This window comes from Nasonia vitripennis (assembly GCF_009193385.2).
Source record: "Nasonia vitripennis strain AsymCx chromosome 1 unlocalized genomic scaffold, Nvit_psr_1.1 chr1_random0002, whole genome shotgun sequence".
In the NCBI taxonomy this organism is placed as follows: domain Eukaryota; kingdom Metazoa; phylum Arthropoda; class Insecta; order Hymenoptera; family Pteromalidae; genus Nasonia; species Nasonia vitripennis.
The window spans coordinates 1,994,379-2,017,848 of record NW_022279588.1 but is presented as its reverse complement, the minus strand read 5'-3'; the positions used below and the strand labels follow the sequence as shown (position 1 = coordinate 2,017,848).

The 23,470-nt window shown below is 38.1% G+C and overlaps 1 protein-coding gene across 11 annotated transcripts in view; it reads right to left on the bottom strand.

Annotated features, from left to right (window-relative positions):
• Window positions 1-23,470, bottom strand: part of LOC100678509 (nuclear pore complex protein Nup160 homolog) — a 311,275-nt gene that overhangs the window by 14,382 nt on the left and 273,423 nt on the right. For 5 of the 11 annotated variants that reach the window (XR_004345104.1, XM_031925431.2, XM_031925704.2 and 2 more), the window contains one exon: window positions 17,316-17,549. The exons of 2 other annotated variants lie outside the window; for them this stretch is intronic. Coding sequence is in view for 4 of the 9 variants with exons in the window: in XM_031925431.2 (XP_031781291.1) it covers window positions 17,316-17,549 (234 nt within the window). In the remaining 5 variants the exon portion in view is untranslated. Of the gene's footprint in view, window positions 1-15,425; window positions 15,565-17,315; window positions 17,550-23,470 lie in introns of those variants that run through there. 4 more of the 11 variants (XR_004345105.1, XR_004226940.2, XR_004226969.2 and 1 more) reach the window with 3 other exon arrangements.

The window sequence follows — 23,470 nt, the reverse complement described above, 5'->3', positions numbered from 1 at the left end:
TGATTGACTTTATAAAATTCGAGTTGCGCGCCATTGGGAGACGTGAGGTGATCCTGAAAATTAAATTATTTGCGGGTACTGTGGGAATCGTACCCGCAAATAATTTGATTTATAATATATGAATAAGATGATCGTTTGGAAAATCCCCCAAGGATTTTTATTCGTAAGTATTTTTATTCACATTTTATATTTGCAAACAATTGGTTATTGTTATTAATTAACACAATGTATTATTTTCAGTTATAGTTCCAGTAGACTTTGTAAATATATTGTGCGTTGTAAATATTTGTGTAGAGTAAGAAATTTTTTATGTATAAAAATTAATAAATTAAATAAATAATACTACCTGCTTCATTAATTAATGTATGTAACATGTAATAAAACATTTAAAAAACATTTATAATAAATAGTTTTTTATTTTTTACTTTCTTATCTATCTAAGTGTATATATACATATTCAAATTTTACTCAAAATTATTAATTCATATCATTAACTTTAATTTTTTTTAACTTAATTGATTTTTTAGTTTATATAAAAGTTAATTCATATAGTCTTTGTATAAAGATTGATTCGTACAGTCGTCTTTGTTTAGATACATTTTTAATGTCCTGACCGTTTTTGACGGTCTTGACGTCAAAGGAGAATATAGTGGATTGCGCATGTGCCTGCCGCTGAGTAAAATCAAAATTTACCACTCAAATTTAAATAGTGTAATTTTCGTTTGGAAAAAAATTATAAACATATTTTTTACCATTGAATAATTATTTATAAATTGTTGCTGCTGAGCGAGTTAACGCGAGCCATTCGGATGATATGAAATAATTATTTCGTTAATGTAAAATTGTTTTTTTAATTTATAAATAATTATTTGATAGTAAAAAACTGTATTAATTAATAATAAAAAAATGTATTTATAAACTTTTTTAAACGGCAATTACACTATTTAAATTTGCGCGGCAAGTTTTGGCTTACCGCGCAAGATCGTCAAATACGGTCACGACATTAGCAATTGTAGTTCGGTGTACTTTAAAATTTGTTTTTTTACTGTTCAAAAAAAATCTTGATTGCATTGAGATATTTCGATTGCATTGCATATTACAAGTTGAAAATTTGCCTGGTATATTTATTTTCGTCAAAGTTTTTTCTTCTGAAATATTGTCACGTGACCGGTCCGGTAAGATGTATTATACGCCAATAGTTACAGCAGTTAATCTCTATTTTACCGACATTTCTCTACTCTTGCTACTCAGTGATACTTTTGTTATTTACGTTTGATCCTGTGATAACATCTTATACTTAATTTGTATATATACATAGTTAAAGATACAGTTTTGTTTTGAAGGTTTTACTTAGGTGTGTATATATACAAAACTGTTATTAAGATACAGTTCTGTTCTGGAGAATAAAATCACTGCCATTGCAAGTCTAGCACAGTTTATTACAGTTTTCGATTTTTTTATTTCAATTAATATATATTTTATTATTCATGCTTTTTAGGATTACAAGAGACGTATGTATAATTATGCATTTTTATAATCATACATTTGTAATACTGCTAACCTCAAAGTGTGTTTACATTGGAGAATTGAGTAAGTTTTATTCATTATAACATAATTTTATGTATGTAGTCATATATTCATATAGTCATTGTTTTTTACAGAAAATGGAGTATGAATGTGTGTCGTGCGACAGAATATTTAAAAATAGGAGTTCGTTACTGACGCACTCGCAGATTCACACAAACAAAAAAAATTTTGCTTGTGATATTTGCGATAAAAAATTTACTCAAAGAGGGAACTTATACGTTCACAAGAAATCTCATTTGAATAAAAAAGAGTTCGAATGTGCACTTTGTGATTCTAAGTTCATCACAAAATCACAATTAGAAAATAATCAAAACACCCATACAGGATTGAAGAAATTCGAGTGTGATTTTTGTGGGAACAAATTTAACAGAAAAAGTGTGTTAGTTGATCACATAAATGTACACATGAATAATGAGTCGTATAAATGTCAAATCTGTTTAAAAGTGTACAGATTTAGACAATATTTAACGACTCACATGCGAGTGCATACCAATGAAAAGAAATATAGTTGTCCTATTTGTTTGAAAGGATTTTCAGACAAAAGTAATTTTAATCGACACACTAAAATACATGTCTAATTTCATATTAAAAAATAAATAAATTTTTTTTCAAATTATATTGTATTGATTTGTATCAGTTTGTATAGCTCCAACCTCTCCTTAATATTTAAATTTTACGCAAAATTATTAATTCATAATATCATTACCTTTAATTATCTAAAAAAATTGATTAATCGATTGAATTGATTTTTTAGTCAGTTGATTCACATAGTCTTTGTACAAAGATTGATTCGTATAGTCGTCTTTGCTTGGATTGATGCGGAAAAATGATATAAAGAGATATAATTTATAATTAGATAAAATTTATCTAATTATAAATTAGAAAAAGGGTATAAAATAAACATAAATAAATAAAGAAAAAGGGTAATCAAATAAACAAGAATCTAAAATATATATTTCTACGTAGATTTATTTTTAGTTTTGAAATTTTATTAAACAATTGTGTTGAGACAAACTATAAATTATTTTTTTTTTCATGCGTTTTTTTGAGCTTTTTCAATACGTCTATTCGTTTGAAACCTTTTCCACATTCTTCACAAATTTTTGTTTTTTCTTGATGAGTTAATGAATGTCTATTCAAATGTGTTTGTCTTTTAAATACTTTTTGACATACAGAGCAAATTTTACTTCCTATTAATTTATGTTCTTGTACATGTCTATTAAAATGTTTTTTATTTTTTATCACCACATTACAGTCCTTACATTCAAAATATTTATTTTGATGTATTTTTTGATGGTTTATTAAACTTTCTGACACAAAATATTTTTCATTTTTAAAATTCTTCTTTTTAAAAACCTTTTTCATACACCATAACACAAAAACAGCACAGAACAGACACACAAATAATCATTAATAGTAATACAGTAAGTTAATTTTGTATTATTATAGGACATGATGTAATAATACTTAGTTAACTTAAAAATATTTAATGATTATTTGTACACTTTTACATGAAAAAAGTTTCAATTTAAATTGTACCCTGTTCAAAAATTATATTTAATTTTGTAAATAAATAGTAGTACATTAGTTGTAACATTTAGAAACTTTTTTCAAGTAAAAGTGTCTGTAGGAAGGAGGGTGGTATGAGGAGGAGTCTTAGGGGAGGAGGATTGGTATCTAAGACTCCCGTGGTTATATGGCTCATGGCGATGATTCCACGGTTTTTTTTTAGATTATTGTATAAAAATTCTAATTGATAAAAATGAATCAATAATAATCATTTTGTTTACAAATGCATGAAGTTTAGAACATAATTCATTTTTGCCAATAACCATAATTTTATATAATTTGATCATGTCATGAAATTATATGAAATTATTGGTAATTTTTATACAATAAAATAAAAAAAAACAAAAAAAAATCAACGCGCCTAAAGTACATTGTATTATGACTAATAAAATGTACTTTTGACAGTACCCCTTGGGTGGTGTGGAAAACTGTCTCTTTATTCTGTCTCTCTAGTTCTGTCTGACTACTCATATTACCTGAAAATTCATCGAGGTCTTTGATCTCGCTTATCTTGTCCATTTTGTTGTTTATTCAATCAGTGAATCATCTATAATGATTATACTTTCTGATGGTTCTTTGAGTTCTTTGAACTCAATTATTCCCTAACTTATTTACACGTTATTAATAATTAACTTTAATCTTATAACTTAAATAAAATTAGAGGTAGATCTTCAATATCTGGTTCTCTTGGAACTGATACTTCTTACCTTAACCTAAACCTTAATTCTATTTAATATTATCCAATTTAAATCTATTTAATCATAATATGTTATAAATTTGTATTTAATTGGACTGTTAATGCGGCCTTATTTTACTACGCAATAGCGTTGTGAAAGTATGACTGTCTCAAGCCCGATAACGCAGAGAGCAGTCATGTTATTTGGTGGGGGGGGCGATGGGGGGGAGGTTGGTGGGGGGGGGGTGGGTTTTTTTTTGAGATTTTCGAAAATAACAGAAAAATGAAAGAATTTTACGTGTTTTGGTGGGGGGCCAAGGTGGGGGGGTAGTGGGGGGTGGTGGAGGGGTGGTGGGGGGGAGTCTTGCCAAAATGACTATATAATATAGGAAGATATATATATATATATATATATATATATATATATATATATATATATATATATAAAGTGAATGTGAAATGATATATATAGAGTGGAGGAGTGTAAGTGTTTGTGAGATGATTATGAGTTTTCAAGTGCATAAAAATATTCTTTAGCTAATTGTTTGAAGTGTGACATGGATAGTGTTGCGAAGGCGTGATGGTAGCGAGTTCCAGAGATATGAGGCGCTTATATGGAATGAACCTTTCAGCGTCTCCGTCTTGAAAGTCGGGATGTCCAGAGGCGTCACCTCCCCCCTCACAGGCCTGTGCGCGACGTGAAAGTCAAAAAAGGCCAAGATGTAGGAAGGCACAGCTGTGTTAAACAATTTTCGTAGAAAACAAGCTGCAAAGTACTTTCTACGTCCGGCAGTTGTAAGCCATTGCAGTTCACGCCTGTAGGGGGTGATGTGCTCGTCCCTCCTTACACCATAGATGTATCGAATTCCCGTGTTTACGAGTCTCTGGAGTTTTGTATCAAGTTCTTGGGCCAGGTCACAGTATACCAATGAGCAGTAGTCGATGATTGGAAATAGGAGTGCTTGCACGAGATGTTTACGCAACCTGAGATTGGTACTTTTCCTGAAAAAGTAAAGCCTATACATTAATGAGTGAGCACGTTTCCATAGTTGTGTAACGTGCACTTTCCACGTTAGTTTGGAGTCATGCACCAACCCCTGATTGCGCACGGATGATTCATAGTCGACCCGGGCTCCCCCTATCTTGATGTAGGTGTTAGCAACAGTTGGTAAAGCATTAATGTAGTAGGGGGAGCCCAGGACGATTGCCTTAGTTTTCAGGACAGAAAGAGAGAAATTGGACGGTAGTCAGTCAGGGCTGTTGGTGGGGAAGCGTGATTCGCTTAAGGACAGGTTGAAAATCCGACATAGTAAAGGAGCGAGTACGGATAGTGCCTTTGAAATTACAACCTGTGGGATGCCATTGTTGCATCTGGCCTGGGTGTGGAAGTGCGACACAGCAGCCAAAACGTCCGATTCTGTAATAACCTTGAAGTTGAAATGCTCAGGGAAGTCTAGACTCTCGAGGATACGCAGAAAAACCTCAACTGCAGGAGCCAGTGGATCATTTGAGATGGAACTAAAGTGTTTGTTGAGGTCATCTGTAGAGAAGCGAGAAGGTGATAGTGCTTTACAGGTGGTGATTCCAAAGTTCACAAGCTCTCTCCAGATCTCAGCGACATCAGTTAGGGTTGACAGGCGTGAATAATAATAATTCAGCCTGGCTTCCTCAACCTGTCCGTGAGCGTCGTCCCTTGCTACTCTATAATAATATCGATCACAAGGTAGACGAGTTCTGCGAAACCCTCTATAAAGTCTGTCCCGTTCAGTCAAGAGGTCACGAAGAGCCGTGGTAAACCACGGGTGACGTTTACGTCTTGGAGTAACAGTCCGTAATGGGGCGAGATGATTTATGGCGTTCGTTAAGTTAGCGTTAAGAAGGGTGATGCATTCGTCGAGTGATGACGTAGCGAGAGATGACCAGTCATATGTGCCAAGGAAGTCCCTCAGCTTCTCGGCACAGATTCCCTTGTAGTTTCTATAAGAGTATGCTTTAGGTACGTAGCGTGGGATCTGTACGTCGAGAGTGGCAGTGATTAGGTCATGTCCGTTGATGAAAGGAGTATCAGTCTTGTAGTGTGATAGCAGGCGATCCTGCTCATCAATTAAGCAGAGGTCAAGCCAGGTGTCGGAGTCCTTTTTATAGTGCGTGGCACCATAAGGGACCGACAATAAGGAGTTTTCCTCAATATAGGCCTTGATGAACTTGGCATCTTCGGATGAGGAGAGAGAGAGAGAGAGAGAGAGAGAGAGAGAGAGAGAGAGAGAGAGAGAGAGAGATCTTATTGTATAAAAGAAAGAAACGCGTGTTTAAGTGACCTCGGAGAATGTATATCTCTAAGTATGCGATCTTATCGATAGATAGATAAATATATTGATAAATAGATAGATAGAGAGAGTGAGAGAGAGAGAGAGAGAGAGAGAGAGAGAGAGAGGCCGAAATCGTAGAAGGGAGGTTGTGCTGAGTCGAAAGAATCGGGCTTCGGGGCAAGTGCGATCTGTTGCTATGCGCGTATTTGGCACCCTATGTTTCGACTTAATTATGAATAGCACCGATATATATGTGTGAGTATTTACAACTGACATTAAATATACGAGTTTTTACAGACAATAGAATAAAAAACATTCATAATTGGGAAGATGATGCGAAGAAAGGTCGACGAGGAGGGGGGGAGGGGAAAGATAGACACATAGAGAGAGAGAGAGAGAGAGAGAGAGAGAGAGAGAGAGAGAGAGAGAGAGAGAGAGAGAGAGAGAGAGAGAGAGAGAGAGAGAGAGAGAGAGAGAGAGAGAGAGAGAGAGAGAGAGAGAGAGAGAGAGAGAGAGAGAGAGAGAGAGAGAGAGAGAGAGAGAGAGAGAGAGAGAGAGAGAGTGATTAAGACTGACGAGACCGTTGTAAAAAGTATAATGTTCTGTAGGAAGCCCTGTAGCGTGCGAGTGAAGCAGAGAAGTATGTAATGCGCATGCGCGCTGTTGTATGCGAGGCTTAGAGTCTCAAATTGATGAAAATTCTCGAGCACTTGAGTATGAGATTGAGCAGGAGCAAGACTATGAGAGCGAGAGGGTAAGGTTTGAGAGAGTAAGAACGGCGTTGTGTGAAAATACTGCTGTTCCGCCGAGAGAAGGCATTCATTAGGTTTTGAAACACAGCCTGGAGTAGACACCCCCCCCCCCCCCCCGCTAGTGCCGAAAATCTCAGTAGTTTTTCCTATTATTAGCGACGAAATTTTTAGAGTACGAGACATCACCCGTACGAGAGGAAGGAAGTGTAGCAGAGGATATACAGAGGTAGAGAGTGAAGTATTCATTTACGGATTTCATAGCCATACTGCTCTAGTCGCGAAACCATTACGCTAAACCGTCGAGAAATTAGTCTCGCGAAAGTATATCGCACGTATGCGAGTTTACCGTCGGATATCAGCCGACACTTCGCTGTAAACCGTTTAGCCAAGTAAAAATAAACGAATAGTGATTTTCAGCATAAGAACATTGAGTGTAATATCCTTCTCCCGACTTTATCCACGGCCGAATCTCCTCAGAGATAAGTAGTCTCCGATAGCCGAAACGTGTAAGTAAATTTCGTTAAAATATATTTCGTTCGACCTAGCGCCCGTTTGATAAATACGGTCGGTCGATATTGATATGAGTCAGCATTAACGGGTGAATGGTGTAATCTCACGCCTGGTTTTCTCCAGAAAATCCACATCGTTACAGCGGCTGCCCAACGCGTGGGCCACGGTCGTGAGAAGTCGGAAAAATTAAGTGCGGAGAAAATAAAAAATTTTGTGCTGTAAAAATTCGTATTATAGTGCCGGGAAAAATAAAATTCACTGGATTGCCGAAAATCGCTGACCGGATATGAGGGTTACGGATGAGCCGAAGTAGCAAATTAGTTTTTCTGTAAGTGGTCGTGTTACTTCCCTTACCGTTGCGTGTTCAACTGGTACTAGTATGCAAAATTTACTAAAGTGGTCTTGGATGGTTAATATGTATCGGTTTCCTCGTACGGTTTGAGGCATTGATCCGCAGAAATCGGTCAATATTTTCGTTGAGAAATACGTGTACGAGCACAGTTTTATATTTTAAGAATTTAGCTATTAAGAAAAAATCCCCACATCTCAGGTAATGTCATAAACCTTTCGCCCGCTGATCGTTCGAGGCGCGCCGTCGCCGGATAGGATGTCTCCAGATGAGGCAACAAAATGTTTCCGGCCCCTTTTTTATATGCATGCGAAATATGCATCTAAGCTGCAGCCCCCTGCAGACTGTAGCTTTTAGTTTAGCCCTAGTACTCAACGAGAAAAGATCTCTTACTCTGAATTCTGCTCTGCGCTAAAATATTTCTATAAACTGTAACCTTTTTCCTTCAATGAATACTGATAATTTTACCCTAAAAATTGATTAAGGGACAATTCCTACTGCGCATCAGTATCTGTTGACAAGCCTTGCTGGCTTAGTGCATAGAAAGAGTTTAAGTTTGAGTAAATATTGTGTCTCTGATTATTCACGATGTCTGATATAGAGAGCTTAGAAATCACAAATCTGGAAGGTTCGAACAACTATACGCAATGGAAGTTCGAAATGCAGATCGCACTAGAAGGCAAAGATCTATTCGGATTTGTGGACGAAACGGAAAAGAAGCCAGAAGCGAATAAAGCCGCTGAACTCAAGATCTACAACATATCGGTGTCACGCGTCAAAACGATAATTTTGTGCTCGATTAACCAGAAGTTACGATGCACTCTGATCAACTGTACGTCTGTGACGAAAATGTGGGAGAAGTTCAATGAATTGTACGGCGACACAAGTGCTGACGCGAAGCAAGCTGCATGGAAGAAGCTTTATGCATTCCATATTACCGAGGACAAGACAGTGAGAATGCATTTAGAAAGATTTGAAAGTATTGTAAAGAAGTTAGAAGAAGTCGATAAGAAGCCTCCCAAGGAGGCAATTGTGTCGAAATTGCTCAACAGTTTGCCAGAAAAGTTTAAACTTTTCACGATAGCTTGGAAATGCACGCCCAAGGATGATCGGACGCAAAAGACGCTTATAGCCAGATTGATCAAGGAAGACAATCGGCTTGCCGAAAAAGAAGCGACAATGCTTGCGCTTCACGTGAAGAACGCATTACTGAATGACGCAAAAAGTGATGCGAAGAAGAGGAAGCGCTTCAAGAAAGACATTAAAGAGTTAAAGAAAACAACTCGCTGCGGAGTGTACAACGAAAAAGGCCATCTGGCACGCGAGTGCCCACAGAAAAATTAAGAGAGAAGTGATAATAGTGCAAAAGCAGTTATAGGAACGACCGCGCTCGTTTGTGATATCACTACCTCGTACCAGTGCATAAGTACAGAAAGTGGCAAAGACAACTTTATTGCGGACACCGCTGCCAGAAGACACATGACTTTTCGAAAAGAATTTTTCTCTGAAATTCGCCCGAATCCAATAGGCAGTGCAGTAAAAGTTGCCGATGATCGCTTGCATCGATGCGCCCGGGGTAGGTACAATTACAATCCAAGAAAGGTTTAATAGAGTTTTATATGAGCGTGAATTAAGAGATGTACTCTAAGTGCCCGATCTTGGTTGTAATCTGTTCTTTTTCGGATCAGTCAATAGAAAAGGCTTAAAGTTTTCCTCCGATAAAAAGGGATGTGAGTTTCGTGATAAGCAAGGAAATCTCATCGCGCGGAGAGTCTCAAGAGAATATCTTCTGCATGCTGTTTAAGGTAAAAATGTCCACTGAGTGCAATGCTGTACAAGCAGATGGACAAGACACGCTAAATCTATGGCATGCACGGTTGGGCCACGTAAACATTTGAGCAGTAAAATAAACGTGCAAACGACTTGGCATCGACGGAATTTCTCAAGAAAATTTCGAGTTTTGTGAGGGGTGTGTACTGGGCCAGTAGACCCGAAGACCGCACCCGAGCAGCGCATCTAAGAGCAATTACGGCCCAGGAGAAAAGATATATAGCGATGTCTGCGGGCCCGTGAATTTGCAGTCCCCAATAAACACACGTTTTTTTGTCGCGTTTAAAGACGAGAATACAAGCTTCACAATGGTTTATTTCTTGCGCCATAAATCGGAAGTGTTCGACCGCTTTAAGACATTGGAGGGATTCGTGTCAACGCAGCTTAGGACGAAAATAAAAGTACTCTGCACGGATAACGGCCCCGAGTATACCTGCGAGAAAATGCAGTTTCCTCAAAGAGGAAGGTATCGTAAATGAATTTTCAGCTCCCTATATACACGAACAGAACGGACGCGCCGAGCAAGAGATACGTACATTCGTCGAGAGTGCACGTTCGATGCTTCATGCAAAAAGGTGCAGAGTAAGCTATGGCCAGAAGCAATAAACACGGCTTGTTACCTGCTGAACAGAGTTATCTCTAAGCCCGAAGAGACGCACACTTCATTCGAAAAAGGGTTTAAGCGGCCACCCGCAATAAAACACATAAGAGTGTTAAGGTTGGTCGCCTACCTGAACGTACCTTAAGAAAAGCGCCACAAGTTTGATCGGAAAAGCAACCCGGTCACCGTTGACGGTTATGATGGGGATTCGTCTAATTACCGCCTTACGGACGAAGCGTCGCAGAAAATTAGCATAAGCAGCAATGTTACTTTCAACAAGAGCGATGCACAAAGGACCGAGGATGACGCCGAGCCAGGTACCTTCAGGATAGTGTTTGGTTCTGAGGACAAAGAAGAAGAACCGGTCATTGATACTGAACCGCACGTTGATGATAACTGAGATTAAGCCTGCAGCCGTCGAAAAAGATGCTCAAGAAGGACAACAGCTGCGCAACAAATGTCAAATCCAAGTGCCAGACCGATATGGCGTGCCTATCGCTTACCTTGCCGATGTAAAAAAGATGACTTTTGACGAAGCCACATCGAGCGAAAATGCTAGCAAGTGGAAGTATGCCATGGACGACGAAATGCAATCCCTCCGAGATAATAACACATGGACACTGAGCACTTTGCCCAAAGGTAAGCAAGCTATAGCATGCAAATAGGTTTACACCATAAAAAACGACGCAACTGGTAATGTAACAAGGTACAAAACAAGACTCGTAGCAAAAGGTTTCAGGCAACGCAATTGAATTGAATATTTCGACACTTTTGAGCCAGTTGCTCGCTATGAATCAATTAGGAATCTTCTCGCAATCGCAGCAAAACGCGACTATGAAATAATAAAGTTCAACGTCAAGACTGCATTTTTAAACGGCGAACTTCAAGAAGAAATCTATATCGACTATATCGAGCAACCACCAGGTTACAAGGACAAGACCTAGCCGAATGTAGTACTTAAGCTACACCAAAGCCTCTACGGACTGAAGCAAGCACCGAAGTGCTGGAATGAGAAATTTACGAGATTTCTCAAGGAATTTAATCTCGTGAATATTACAAGTGATAAGTGCGTGTTCGTAGGACAAGTGCAAGGTTTCGATGTTTATCTCCCGGTGTATGTAAATGATGGTTTGCTTATGAGTGAGAGCAAGAGTGCGATTATGAGTGTGTTAAAACATCTACAAAGTAATTTGAAAATAACTTTTGGTCGCGCAGATGAATTTCTCGGTTTTGAAATTAAACGCGATCACGCTTGCCGCCCGTAAAGATTTAACAGTCAGGTTACGCTGAAAAAGTTTTAAGACGATTTAATATACATAAAGCGAACTCTTCCAGTGTACCTACTGAACCAGGTATGTTTTTGCTAAAGGGGACCGATCGACCCTAAAATACCTTATAAAGAGGCAATAGGATCGTTATTGTTCGCGGCGCGAGTATGTCGTCTGGACACTGAATATGCCGTTAATTACGCGAATCAGTTTCTTAGTTGTTACGGTGGGTCGCACTGACAAGCAGTTAAGAAAATTATGCGTTATTTAACTAAAACGCACGACTACGGGTTAGTTTTAGGAGACAGTGGGAGCTCGCTAGAAATTTCGGGCTTTATCAACGCTGATTTTCCAGGATGCGTAGAGACTCGCAAACCGGTTATGTCTTCATTTTGAATAGTGCGCCAATATCGTGGTGCAGTCAATTACAAAAACTTATTACGGTTTCGAACGCTGAATCAGAGTATGTTGCGCTAGTGAATGGTGTGAAAGAAGCTATTTGGTTGCGCCGAATGATGAATGAGTTAAACGTAGTACGCGAGAAAATACTTATGTTTGTTGATAATGTTGATGTCGAGTATATAAAGTCGAAAGAACAACTCGCTGATATCTTTACTAAACCGTTAACAAAGCAACTGTTTTGCAATTTGCGTGAAAATTTAAATGTAATCGAATGCTTAAAATAAGTGGGAGTGTTAAGTAATACGTGTATGTTTTATATTTTAACCATTTAGCTATTAAGAGAAAATCCCCACGCCCCAGGTAATGTCATAAACCTTCCTGATCGTTCGAGGCGCGCCGTCCCCGGATTAGGATCTCTTCAAATGAGGCAATCAAATGTTTCCGCTGCATGTGCAGCCCCCTGCAGACTGTAGCTTTTAGTTTAGCCCTAGTACTCAACAAGAGAAAAGACCTCTTACTCTCGATTCTGCTCTGCGCTAAAATTTGTCTACAAACTGTAACCATTATCCTTAAAATATACTGATAATTTTACTCTAAAAGTCGATTAAGTTTTTTTTTCTTAATAAATTCAATAATTTTGTCGAATGGATGAGATGGGGTATCCGTGATGAGCATTAGCCGTTTCGTTTTTACTCGCACTAGGTTCTTTTTCTGGCACCCTGCGCATCTTTGAACATACTTTCTGACGTCTGCTTATATTTTTCGCTGATAATACTTACCGGCTGTTTTGTTGTATATTTTGTTCGTTTCCTTATGGCCGCCGATTGATGACTTATGATATTCTTTGATAAGTCTATATCTGCCCTCGGTGTTTGGTACTGGTTAAGTTATTTTTAAATAAAACGATCGATATTACTTTCCCTTTGAAGGTCTTATTAGACTGCTCAATTACGTGTTCCCAGTCTGCGAGCGTAATTATTCCCAAATCTCTAATAAAGCCAAAGGTCGTTATTCCGTACACTTTAGTTAGTAACTGTAGTATCTTCATACACCTTGCAGTATTCAGTCTTAGGGGTTCGTCGTGTAGATATTTCTTTAAAATTATGCCGAACATGTACGCCTCTCTGTATTTTGTTCCAATTATGTCGCTTATGAAACGTTGTGTTTCTAATAGCTCTTCTGCGGGTTTGTAGCGTCTTTCTATCAAAGCATTTAGTACCTCTGTGTTAAGAATCGTGTCTTCTGCCAAGATATAAGCAAGGCTGCATTTATGCGAGAACGGATGATCATTCAAGCTTTGTACCCCAGTGAATAAATCTTTGTCATTAGGATCCCTTTCCCACTTTGGTGCATCTTGTTCTGGTTGCGCCTCCGCTATTAAATAGCGTGCCATGGCTTCTCTCACGTGTGGGTTTTGTTGAAAGTTTGCAGGTTGTTCTTCCTGCTCTGATTCTAATTCGGATTCTTCGTCAGATTCATCCTCTATTATAATATACGGCGTAAAAAGATTGCCAGCTAGATGTAGATGTATAAACTCCTTACCCTTGTTTAGATTTAGGTGACAGTAATTATTTCAGTTACTCGTTTAGAAATGTACGTGTACGGTTGGTCAAGGAGTCCTATTTTCTGCATCGCATTGTTTGCTTACGGTGCGGATAAAACGTATGGCACCATGACCAAAACGGGTACGGGGAAGGGACTATACACTACAAGAGGAGCACTGGCGGCAGGTGCTGGCACAAGTCTTTTAAGTTTTTCTTTGCTAAGTTAACCGTTATTTATCGCGTTTTCTAACGAAAAGCATTCAACGGAGCTGTGGCCCATAATATTACAGTATTGTCGTATCTTCGTTTTGCAATCTTTTTCTAAGTGGCCCAGTTGTCGACAATAATTGCATCCGCTCATACCTGTAGTGTATCTGACGGCTTCGTTAGCTACTGGCGTGATCTTTGGCTTATATGTTTAGAGAGTTGAGATGGTTAGGTTAAATCTCTATCTTCTACGCTCCCTAATAGGAGATAAGGTAGGGAAAGGCGAACGGACCAGGTACAAAGAATAAAGATAATGCTGAGAGCTGATTATGACTAGATTATAATTATTTATGTACAGGATGACTAGGTCTGTTCGACCCGGCGGTCAAGCCGTAACTGATTCACGAAAGTGACTAAACTTCTAAGCTCCCCTCGCGCTCGCCACGTCGTGGTTCTCCACTAGGCGGCGCGTCGGGCCGCATGTGGTGGTAGGAGGGGACCGCCACATATGTTGCCTTTGCAATACTGATAAGCTCGGCTGTCCACGACGAAATTTTGCGAATCAAATACGGTGGCTGACTATATGCGCGGCGCGCGCTTGTGCGATGTTCAAAGGCTACGGCCTCCGTGATAGCTTCTTTGAGACATAATGGATTTTCAGAACAAACTTGATGTTGTAATTCTCCGTTAAGACCAAAAGAGAATTGTTCGAGGGTCTCTTTATCAGCGTTATTTTTAAAGGTAACTCTTATACAGTCGCGGCTCACGACATAGATGATTAACAATCAATTGTGCAATGTTTAAACGCGCAGCCCATAGTCTTCGGCACTTTTTCTTGCATATTTGCAAATTACTTCAAGATCAGCTAAAACTTTATCTGCTCCGCCAATGCCGCTGTACTGCGTAGTTAAATCGGCTAGCAACTGCTCTACGGTGTCGTATGGTGTCAGGCGCAAAGTGTAGCCCTCAACTGCACGTCCCCGAAACTTCGATGACAACGAGTTAAGCACCCAGCGTTCGGATTTAGGACCGAATTCGTGAATCACGTCGCAAACTGCGCGACAAAATAGTGCAAGCATGTCTTATGCGTCGAATTATCGGATCTGTGTACGGTTTCAAATTTAAATTGTGCCTAGGGCACCGGAGTTTAGCCCACTATACATATTTTCACAAATAGTTGACTTCTGATCAGCAACGTAGTCGTCAAATTTTTCTTCTTTGATATTAAGCTCGAATAGGTCATTTTCGTTAAATATTTTCAAACATTTGGGGACGGTTCCGTTATTATGTGTAACATGGAGGTTAGATTGTTGCGACGTTTTGTCTTTTGTTTTCAACCGTGCTATTTTATCTTGGACTTGCAGTAGGTATTCTTTCGGAACCTTTAACAATTGTATTGTATCTATTGAGATTAACCTTTCTTACTGTACTATTCCCTGTATGTGACTTATCGCGATGTCGAATATTGCCTTTGATGGATATGCCACGGCTACGTCCGCGAGTTGCAAGGCGATCACTAATTGAGTGAGTAATAAAGTAGCGCTGGTTCCGCTGACGTCTCAAATTCTTGCAACTGTCTTTGAAAAGTATCAGGATTGTTAACCTCGTGTATGAATATATTCTGTTTCCAGACAGAGATGTTCGTTAAAGTTCGATATTTTATAATCAGATGGGTTTGATTCTGCCATTATTTATATTTTATTACGGTACCTCTGAGTTAGTTAATTCTGAGTTAGTCGTTAGTTATCCAAATCAAAAGTTCTCACTGGTGTTAATCCCAGGGTATAATTGTTTGTTTTCATTAAAATTTACTTGACTTACTTTAAGGTAGCTGCAATGATGAGTACACAGGCGAGGTCATCCTTCCTTTCCGTCTATTGGATTGAAATAATAACCGAGTAATCAATCTCTATCGTGGTGTCAAAATACGCCTGTATACTTTGCGAACAAAATCCCACACCTAGCACCAGAAAATGATACGTGTGAGTAACGATGGTTTTGTTCTCCGTGAGGTGTTAAGCTCACGGTTGCTGCGAAAATGCCGGGGTAATAAATGAACACGAGAGATTTTCGGTGAATGTGTCTGTTATTTAATCGTAATTTACAATTGATTGAATGTATGAAAGAGAAAACGCGTGTTATAATGACTTATGCATCGATTGCATTATAACAAGATTGTTCGAAAGCATTCTTTTTTTATAGTGATTTTTTAGTTTTGACATTTCATTTATCTCTAATAAAGTTATTAGAAAACTTGATAAAAGTATATTGTTTAATATGTACCTACAAAAAGATCTACTTATCTTTTTATCGCAGAAAATTTTTATTATCGTTTATCGTTCTTTTATTATATACTATAAAGCGGAATTTATTAACTCGTTTTAACGCAAAAAAATAAATGTTGAACCTTTCTAAAAATTAACGTGATTATTGAAGGTTATTAGAACTATACATCACTTTAATTTTAAGTCATTTCATGGGGCAGATCCTGAGAAAAAGATCAAAAACTGAAAAAAGTCGTTTTTCTGCGTGACGCGATAATTGGAGTAAAAGAGCAATAATCAAGTTCAAATTTTGGATTTAGTTAGCATTATATAGCACTATAAACCATTTCTTTGGGCTGTTTACAAAGCCAGTTAGTTTCAAAGATACTAAGGTTCGAAAAAATGTTTTCTCATCCTGTATACGTTTAACTGAAAAATGTATTGCTTAGATCTCAGCTTGTATTTGTATGGGACAAGACTACATTAAGGTTCAAAAATAAACTGTGAAATCATTGTTGATCAGATATTATGACTTTATTGAAATCTCCTAACGATCAGGTCCTGGTGTGACCTTCTCTCACAAGTTGTCGCCGAGAACTGACGCTCTACTCATTAAACGCCGCCGAAAACTCGGGCCCACTAGAACAAAGACGCTTTCCCGAGGACTACCGAAGGGACTCGAAGCAGTGCGCGCGCTCCTCTATATCTATAGCTATACACACCCAGTCATGTGCCCGCGCGAACGCCTCTCGCCACTCGACTCTCTGGCCTGGCAGTCACAGATCGGCCCTTTAGCCTCTCCGCACTGAAAGTGACCTTCAAAATCCGTGGAGGAAACTCCCTACTGAGGTCGTGGCAGTCTAAGAATGATTATAAAATCACTCCTAACCGTATTGGCCTGAAGCCACGAATCGCCTTGTCGATTCGCGCATATGAGAGCCAAATGACGGAAAAACGTTCGCTAAAACTACTAATAGGTAGAATATATTATTAATAAAGAATAAATATGCCGCACTGGCTCTTATCCCTAGTAGTCCTCGGTTACGTCCGGAACAGTATTAAATTAGTATATTGTGTACCTAAAGCGTAAAGTGGGCATTTTTTTTATACCAATTCTTACAAAAAATAAGATTTTTAGACTTGCATGTGCGTTTTTTCGTGGAAATTTTTCGATTATTAGCGATTATAGACGCATTCTGCGAACCATCCTAACTATCACAACTCGAATAAGTGTCGAACCTTTATAGAAAACCCGCCGCCAATTATTTGGCACGTAGCTTTCTTTAACATTATGTATTGCTTTAATATCAGAATTCTTTTTACTTTATATATAATAACTATATTTTTAAGAAAGCAAAATTATTGTTTTATGCTTATCAATCTGTATGGAATAAATGTAAACATAGTAATTTTTAAATAACAATGTTAAAATAATTTTAAAAAATACCTCTTTATAAGCTTCATCCTCCTTACTTGCATGTTCAAGTTCTATTAATAAAATTTCTAAAATATTACATGGAAGACATACAGAAGGACCAGTAGCTATCAAAGGTGTTTTCAAACCAAAATATTCCGTACCCTTTCCTAGATGCCCTTTTATGTATTCAATGGAAAAATATGCAGCTTCTTCTAATCTTCCCATTAGTATCATTAACCGAAGAAGTTCTGCTGGATTTCGTTTCTAAATATAGAACATGAAATATTAATGTAGAACCAAACTAGTAAGAATAAAGAGAACATATTAATTTTTTTATGATTAATAAGCGCACAAGTAAATATCGACGGCTCCCAGGCAGAAGGACCTACCTCGAGCGCCGCTCCATGAACGCCCTATTCTGGGCACCCCTCCGAAAAAGACCTATCTCGTCCGCCGCTCCAAAAACGTTTTATCTCGGCCGCCTCTCCGACAAGGACCTATTTCAAACGCAATTTTATTTTCTCAAATTTTGTGCAGCACTACTGCGTGATATTAAAATACGACTTTATAAGGCATAAATGTGCGTAAAATATTCTGAACAAAATCAGAATTACTTTCTTCATTGCTTTTGCTTATATTATGAAAACTTATAGCATTAAGCGAATCAAATTCAACTAAATATACGAATTGAATCATATTATTATGATGTATGTACACGAACCCCAAGCACATAAAGATCAGTCTCCGTTCTGAGATAAAGTCCCAGACTTTAGCCGACTAAATTGTGAACATGCGTTTGGATATACAATATGTAAAAATCTAGTTAGCAAAAAATACCTTCTATTGCGCCCTAGATAATTTATTACCTGGCCGAGTGAACATTATTTTTTTCCAGCATTACTGAATAGCTTAGCCCAAGATCTAGAATTTAAAATAAAATTGTCGAAAATGACTGTCTCTATCAAAAGTGGCAAGCTATTTGAAATAGGGTAAAATTCGTCGAAAATGCCTTCAAAACAAGATTTTCAGGATTTTGTCAGAATTTCCCATTTTTACCCTATTTTAAATTGCTAGTAGTCGTCGTACCCTATTTGAAATTGTCTAATATAAGGGAATTCGACAAAATACTGGAAATTTTGTTTGTAACTCTTGCAACTTTTGATAGTGACAGTGATTTTCGACAATTTTATTTTAAATTCAAGATCTCCGGCTAAGCTATTCAGTAATGCTGGAAAAAATAATGTTCGCTCGGCCAGGTAATAAATTATCCAGGGCGCAATAGAAGGTATTTTTTGGTAACTAGATTTTTACATATTGTATATCCAAACGCATGTTCAAAACTTGGTCGGCTAAAGTAGGGGACTTTGACTCAGGACGGAGACTGATCTTTATGCGCTTGGGGTTAGTATACAGACATCAAAATAATATGATTCAATTCGTCCATTAAGTTGAATTCGATTGGCTTAATGTTATGATTTTTCATAATATAAGCAAAGACAATGAAGAATGTGTAATTCTGATTTTTTTTTAGAATGTTTTACACACATTTATTTTAATATCACGCAGTACTGCCACTACAAAATTTGAGAAAATAAAATACTGTTTGAAATAGGTCCTTGTCGGAGAGGCGACCGAGATAGGACGTTTTTAGAGCAGCGGCCGAGATAGGTCCTTGTCGGAGAGGCGCCCGGGATAGAGCGTTCTTGGAGCGGCAGACGAGATAGGTCCTTGTCAGAGGAGCGCTCGAAATAGGTCGTTCTGTCTGAGAGCCAATGATATGATATATTCAAATACTAAGTATTTTAAATAGTACGCATTTCCTATGGGGATTTTCACGTTGCAATGCGACACTAGCAGCAGCTTCGGGAAGAAAAAAATATGTCGCCAAGAAAGTCTGTGTTTACATTAGTGCTATATGAAAGTTCAGTATTTTCAGTCAATATTTAAGTAACAATTCTTGTAAATTGTATGTGAAATCATTAAATCAAATTTTAGAGTTGACTATTATCTAGGGCGAAATGCATATTGGTACTAAATACAGAAAACTCACTAAAAGAAAAAGTCTGCTAAACTTATTCGTTCCTTAAGGAGTGTGATTCCAAAATGCAAAACTTCTGTCATTGAGTTTTCACTCAGTACTCAGCAAATAAACGATATTTACTATAAGTTTACTTTAAAAAATTTTTAGTATCTGAACGAGAGTACGAGTAGTTCATTTTTTTAGTTACCACTTCTACGTCATTTTTATCGTTTTGATTTCAGTAACAATATCCCTGTGACCAGATGAGGCTTAGATGTCAAATAACTGCGACGCTGTGCCTCCCACCACGGGTGCGCAACACCTAGTGCCTTACATGGACCAGGATTTTTCTTCATTCGAAGGATTTCGCGCAATCGCCGACGTTTAGAAGAAGTAGTGCTCGTCACATCTCTCTCTCTCTCTGGGACGTAGCTGGGCTTGCGTGGCTCTGGGAGGACCCTTTCCTCGCTGTGGCTGGGCTGGCTTGGCTGTCTCTCTCTCTCTCTCTCTCTCTATCTCTCTCTCTCTCTCTCTCTCTCTCTCTCTCTCTCTCTCTCTCTCTCTCTCTCTCTTCCTCTCGCGTGGATAAAGGCTGGTAGACCTGGTGTGTTAAGTCCTCAGCGCGTTGCTGGGTCTGCTGGGCTATGACGCACGCACACATGTCCCTGCACACGCGAAATGCTCTCCGTCCTAACGTCTTGCATCAGCGGCACGAAAACTTGCACGTTGCGTCGCGATAACCCGCTCGGCGTCTCTCTTCCGCTCGCAAGGGCCCGGCCGATAAACAAGTCTGATTGGCCGGGCAAGGCGCGAGACAAGCTGATTAGCTGCTCATCTCACGCTAGCCTGGGCCGGCAGAATCCTTTCTCGAGCCTATCGCCTTTTGCTCGAGTCGGCTACTTGAAAGTGTTGCCGCGCGAAACGCAAACATGCATTTTCGCGCGGCTGCGACGGACAACGTCGCAGAACTTGTTTGTAAAACTAATGAATACAGCTTAATCTTTTCTGGAGCTTTTACGGAGTACCATGCATAATAATCATGACAGAATTTATAACGTTCTGGCCTTCTATCATATTTCAACAACGGTGTAGCCTATCTCTTTTCACACAGAATCTGTAAGGACACTGACTAGATTTTTTATCGTGCAAAAGTTTATACTTCTACATTTTTTGATCAATCTCCATAAGAGCCCTGTGTATTTCGGAAACTTTGTAGCCGCTAACTTTGTTAACCTTCAAGCGTGCGAACCGAGCGCATGGTATCTTCAGGTGTACCTCACCTTTTTTTAATCATTTTGTGATATGTTTGCAGTATTCGAAAAAATATTAGACACGTATTTTTCTTACGTGCTAAGTCGTCGATTCAAGGGGTGAAAATCTCCCCTGAAGTTTACACCCAAAAACAGGTTTTTTTTTAAATATCTCAAATAATTTTATCCATCAAACAGAATAGTACAAAAACTGTATGTAATTATGTATAGAGTAGAAACAATTTTGATATTAAAGCAATACATAATTTGGAAGGACGCTACGTACTAAAGAATTGGCAGCGGTTTTTCTATAAGAACGATAAGAAGTGTGGAAAGAAGTCTACCATCACTAGATATTGTTGGCTGTATTCCATAGCTATGAATCGTAGAAGCTACTGATTGTACTAAGCATTCTACTTGTCTTTCCACTTCGATTGCTACTGTCCGGCCAGAATGGACTTCTAATTAAAATCTACTTTGATCTGAATTATAAACATGTTCTATTCCTTTTTCTTTAATAAAATTTTTCACTTCAATAACAAATTTATCAGCTTTTTTTATAAATAAGCTGCTCCTTCTATTGTTTTTTGGTAGTTAATTTATTAATTTTTCTTCCAATAAATTTATGGGCTCTCTTGAAAGTTTTTACCCAATGATTTGATACTTTGAAACGAAAATCTTCATGACCAATATCCTTTTGTGCTTGCAAGGGCCTATTCCTGTAAATCTGTATCATGGACAATATGTCCAGTATCAACAGCAGCTTTGGAGTTTTCTAACACAAATGAATAAATTCTAGCTATTTTTGTTTTTTCTAGCAACTTATTTTGTTGAAAATCATGTAACTTCTACTGCAAGCCCCCCCCCCCCCCCCCCCCCCCCCGATTACCAAACTTGGCATGCTCTTGTCATAAAAAACACTTTTACCATTGAAAACCCAAAATCGCATATATGGTCTATGGTACGTCTAACATTATCAACAAGTCGCTCTGCCTGTTTAACATCTTTCTAATGTGTTTCCTCACTCGATTGAGTGATTTTTCGCAGCGAGAAGGATCCTCTAACCGGCTCGCACGCTAGCGCTAAAAAAAACCACGGCTTTTTGTGTGTTTTACGAGCCTGAAGGATTTTTTTTCGCAAGCTGGTGATAACATAACCTCTTCTTAACCACTGAACGACTGCTGACGGCGAAGATACTTATGGCTGTTCCATCAGGAGGCAACATCAGTGTTCAACATTGCTAAAAAGGAAAAAAAGGAAAATCACGTTTCTGTGATCATCAGCTCCAAATTCCACCGAACCGAGGTCTTCTTCAGAGATGTTTTGAGGTTAGAAACATATAGCTCTATCTCTCTCTAAAGAGCGCGAGATCAGTTGTCACCGTCGCTGCGCGTCTAGTACCAATTTTCGCCACCAGAGTGCAACACCATCGACTCTGGAAAAACGTTGGTACCTATGACTGATCGGCCATGGTAATTTTGGTGCGTCTCAGGAACCTGCTAGAGCGGGAGTTTTGAAAATTGAAAAAGGAAGGAAGGTTTCTTTCTTTTCTCTCGAAAATTTTGATAAGCATTACAAGCTGAAAAAACACATACGTCCTCACATGACAAAATGGCGCCGGGCCGAAACAAGCCTCCTGACAAGTGTCGCAGTAATTTTGCATGTCACAAACAAAAACCTGCAACAACAGCAGTGTGCGTGATCTGTGATGAGGCATATCACCTTAGCTGCCTTAAGAACAAGAATGAAAACTTTAAGTTCATTGGTAATAACCTTATAGTATGCTCTGAACACAGTGATCGGAACATAACCTCAAAAATTGATGAGGATGTCCTGAGTGAGTCAGCATCACATTTAATTGCACAGATTAAACTAAAAAAATCAGAAGATGTGAGGAATGACCTTCTGGCAGAAACTAGTAACAAGACTCAAGACTTGCAAGAAACTGATTCCATAGATGAAAGTGATCTTGAACTGCTGAAAACGGAAAACATGCTGTTAAGGAGATTAGTTAGTGAATTAACTGAGAAAAATGACCTCCTAAAAGAAAAATTACAAAACACCAGAAGTAAAACTAACAACAATGTCCTTACATACTCAGATGCCATGAAGTACTCTAGACCAATCCATAAAAAAATTCCTAAAATATCCGTAAGAAAAAACAACAACAGTAATATAGATGTTATGAAGTCAGTTATTGAATGTCTAACAGCTGAAAAAAAAATCCAAACAAAGAACATCTACGTAAATAAAAATGAAGAAGTCATTATAAGCTGTCTTAATGAGAATAGTGCGGTATTGACAGAGACAGTACTAAAGGAAAAACTAGAGGACCAATGTGATGTCATGAAAAATGAACTCAACAACCCGAAAATTAAGATAGTAGGTATAGATAATCACGCAAATATGGACATCAAGGATATTGAAAAGGACATAAACGAAAGGAACTTCAGTTATTTTGAAAAGGGAGGACAAGTCCTACACATGTATAAGAATAATTATAATAGCTTGAGTACGGTCATAATGGAAGTCCCAGCTGACATCTACAAGCATATAAGAGAAAATAATAACAAAGTTTTTGTTGGATATCAGCAATGCAAAGCCTATGATTTGGTTAACGTTTGCCCATGTTTCAAGTGCGGTAGATTTGGACACAGTGCCAGGAAATGCCAAAATGAGTTTCTGTGTTTGAAATGTTCCGGGAAGCATAATACGTGTAATTGTGATAAAGATTATGCTAAGTGCATTAACTGTCACTATAGTAACACAAAATACAAGTCAAAGTTAGACACAAAACTTTTTATATATAAGTTATACTTATAACTCTAACTTGTGCAGCATCTTCAAAAAGAAAATTGACAGATATATTGACTCTATTGATTACCCGATAAAACCTACTCTACCTGAAACTGAAT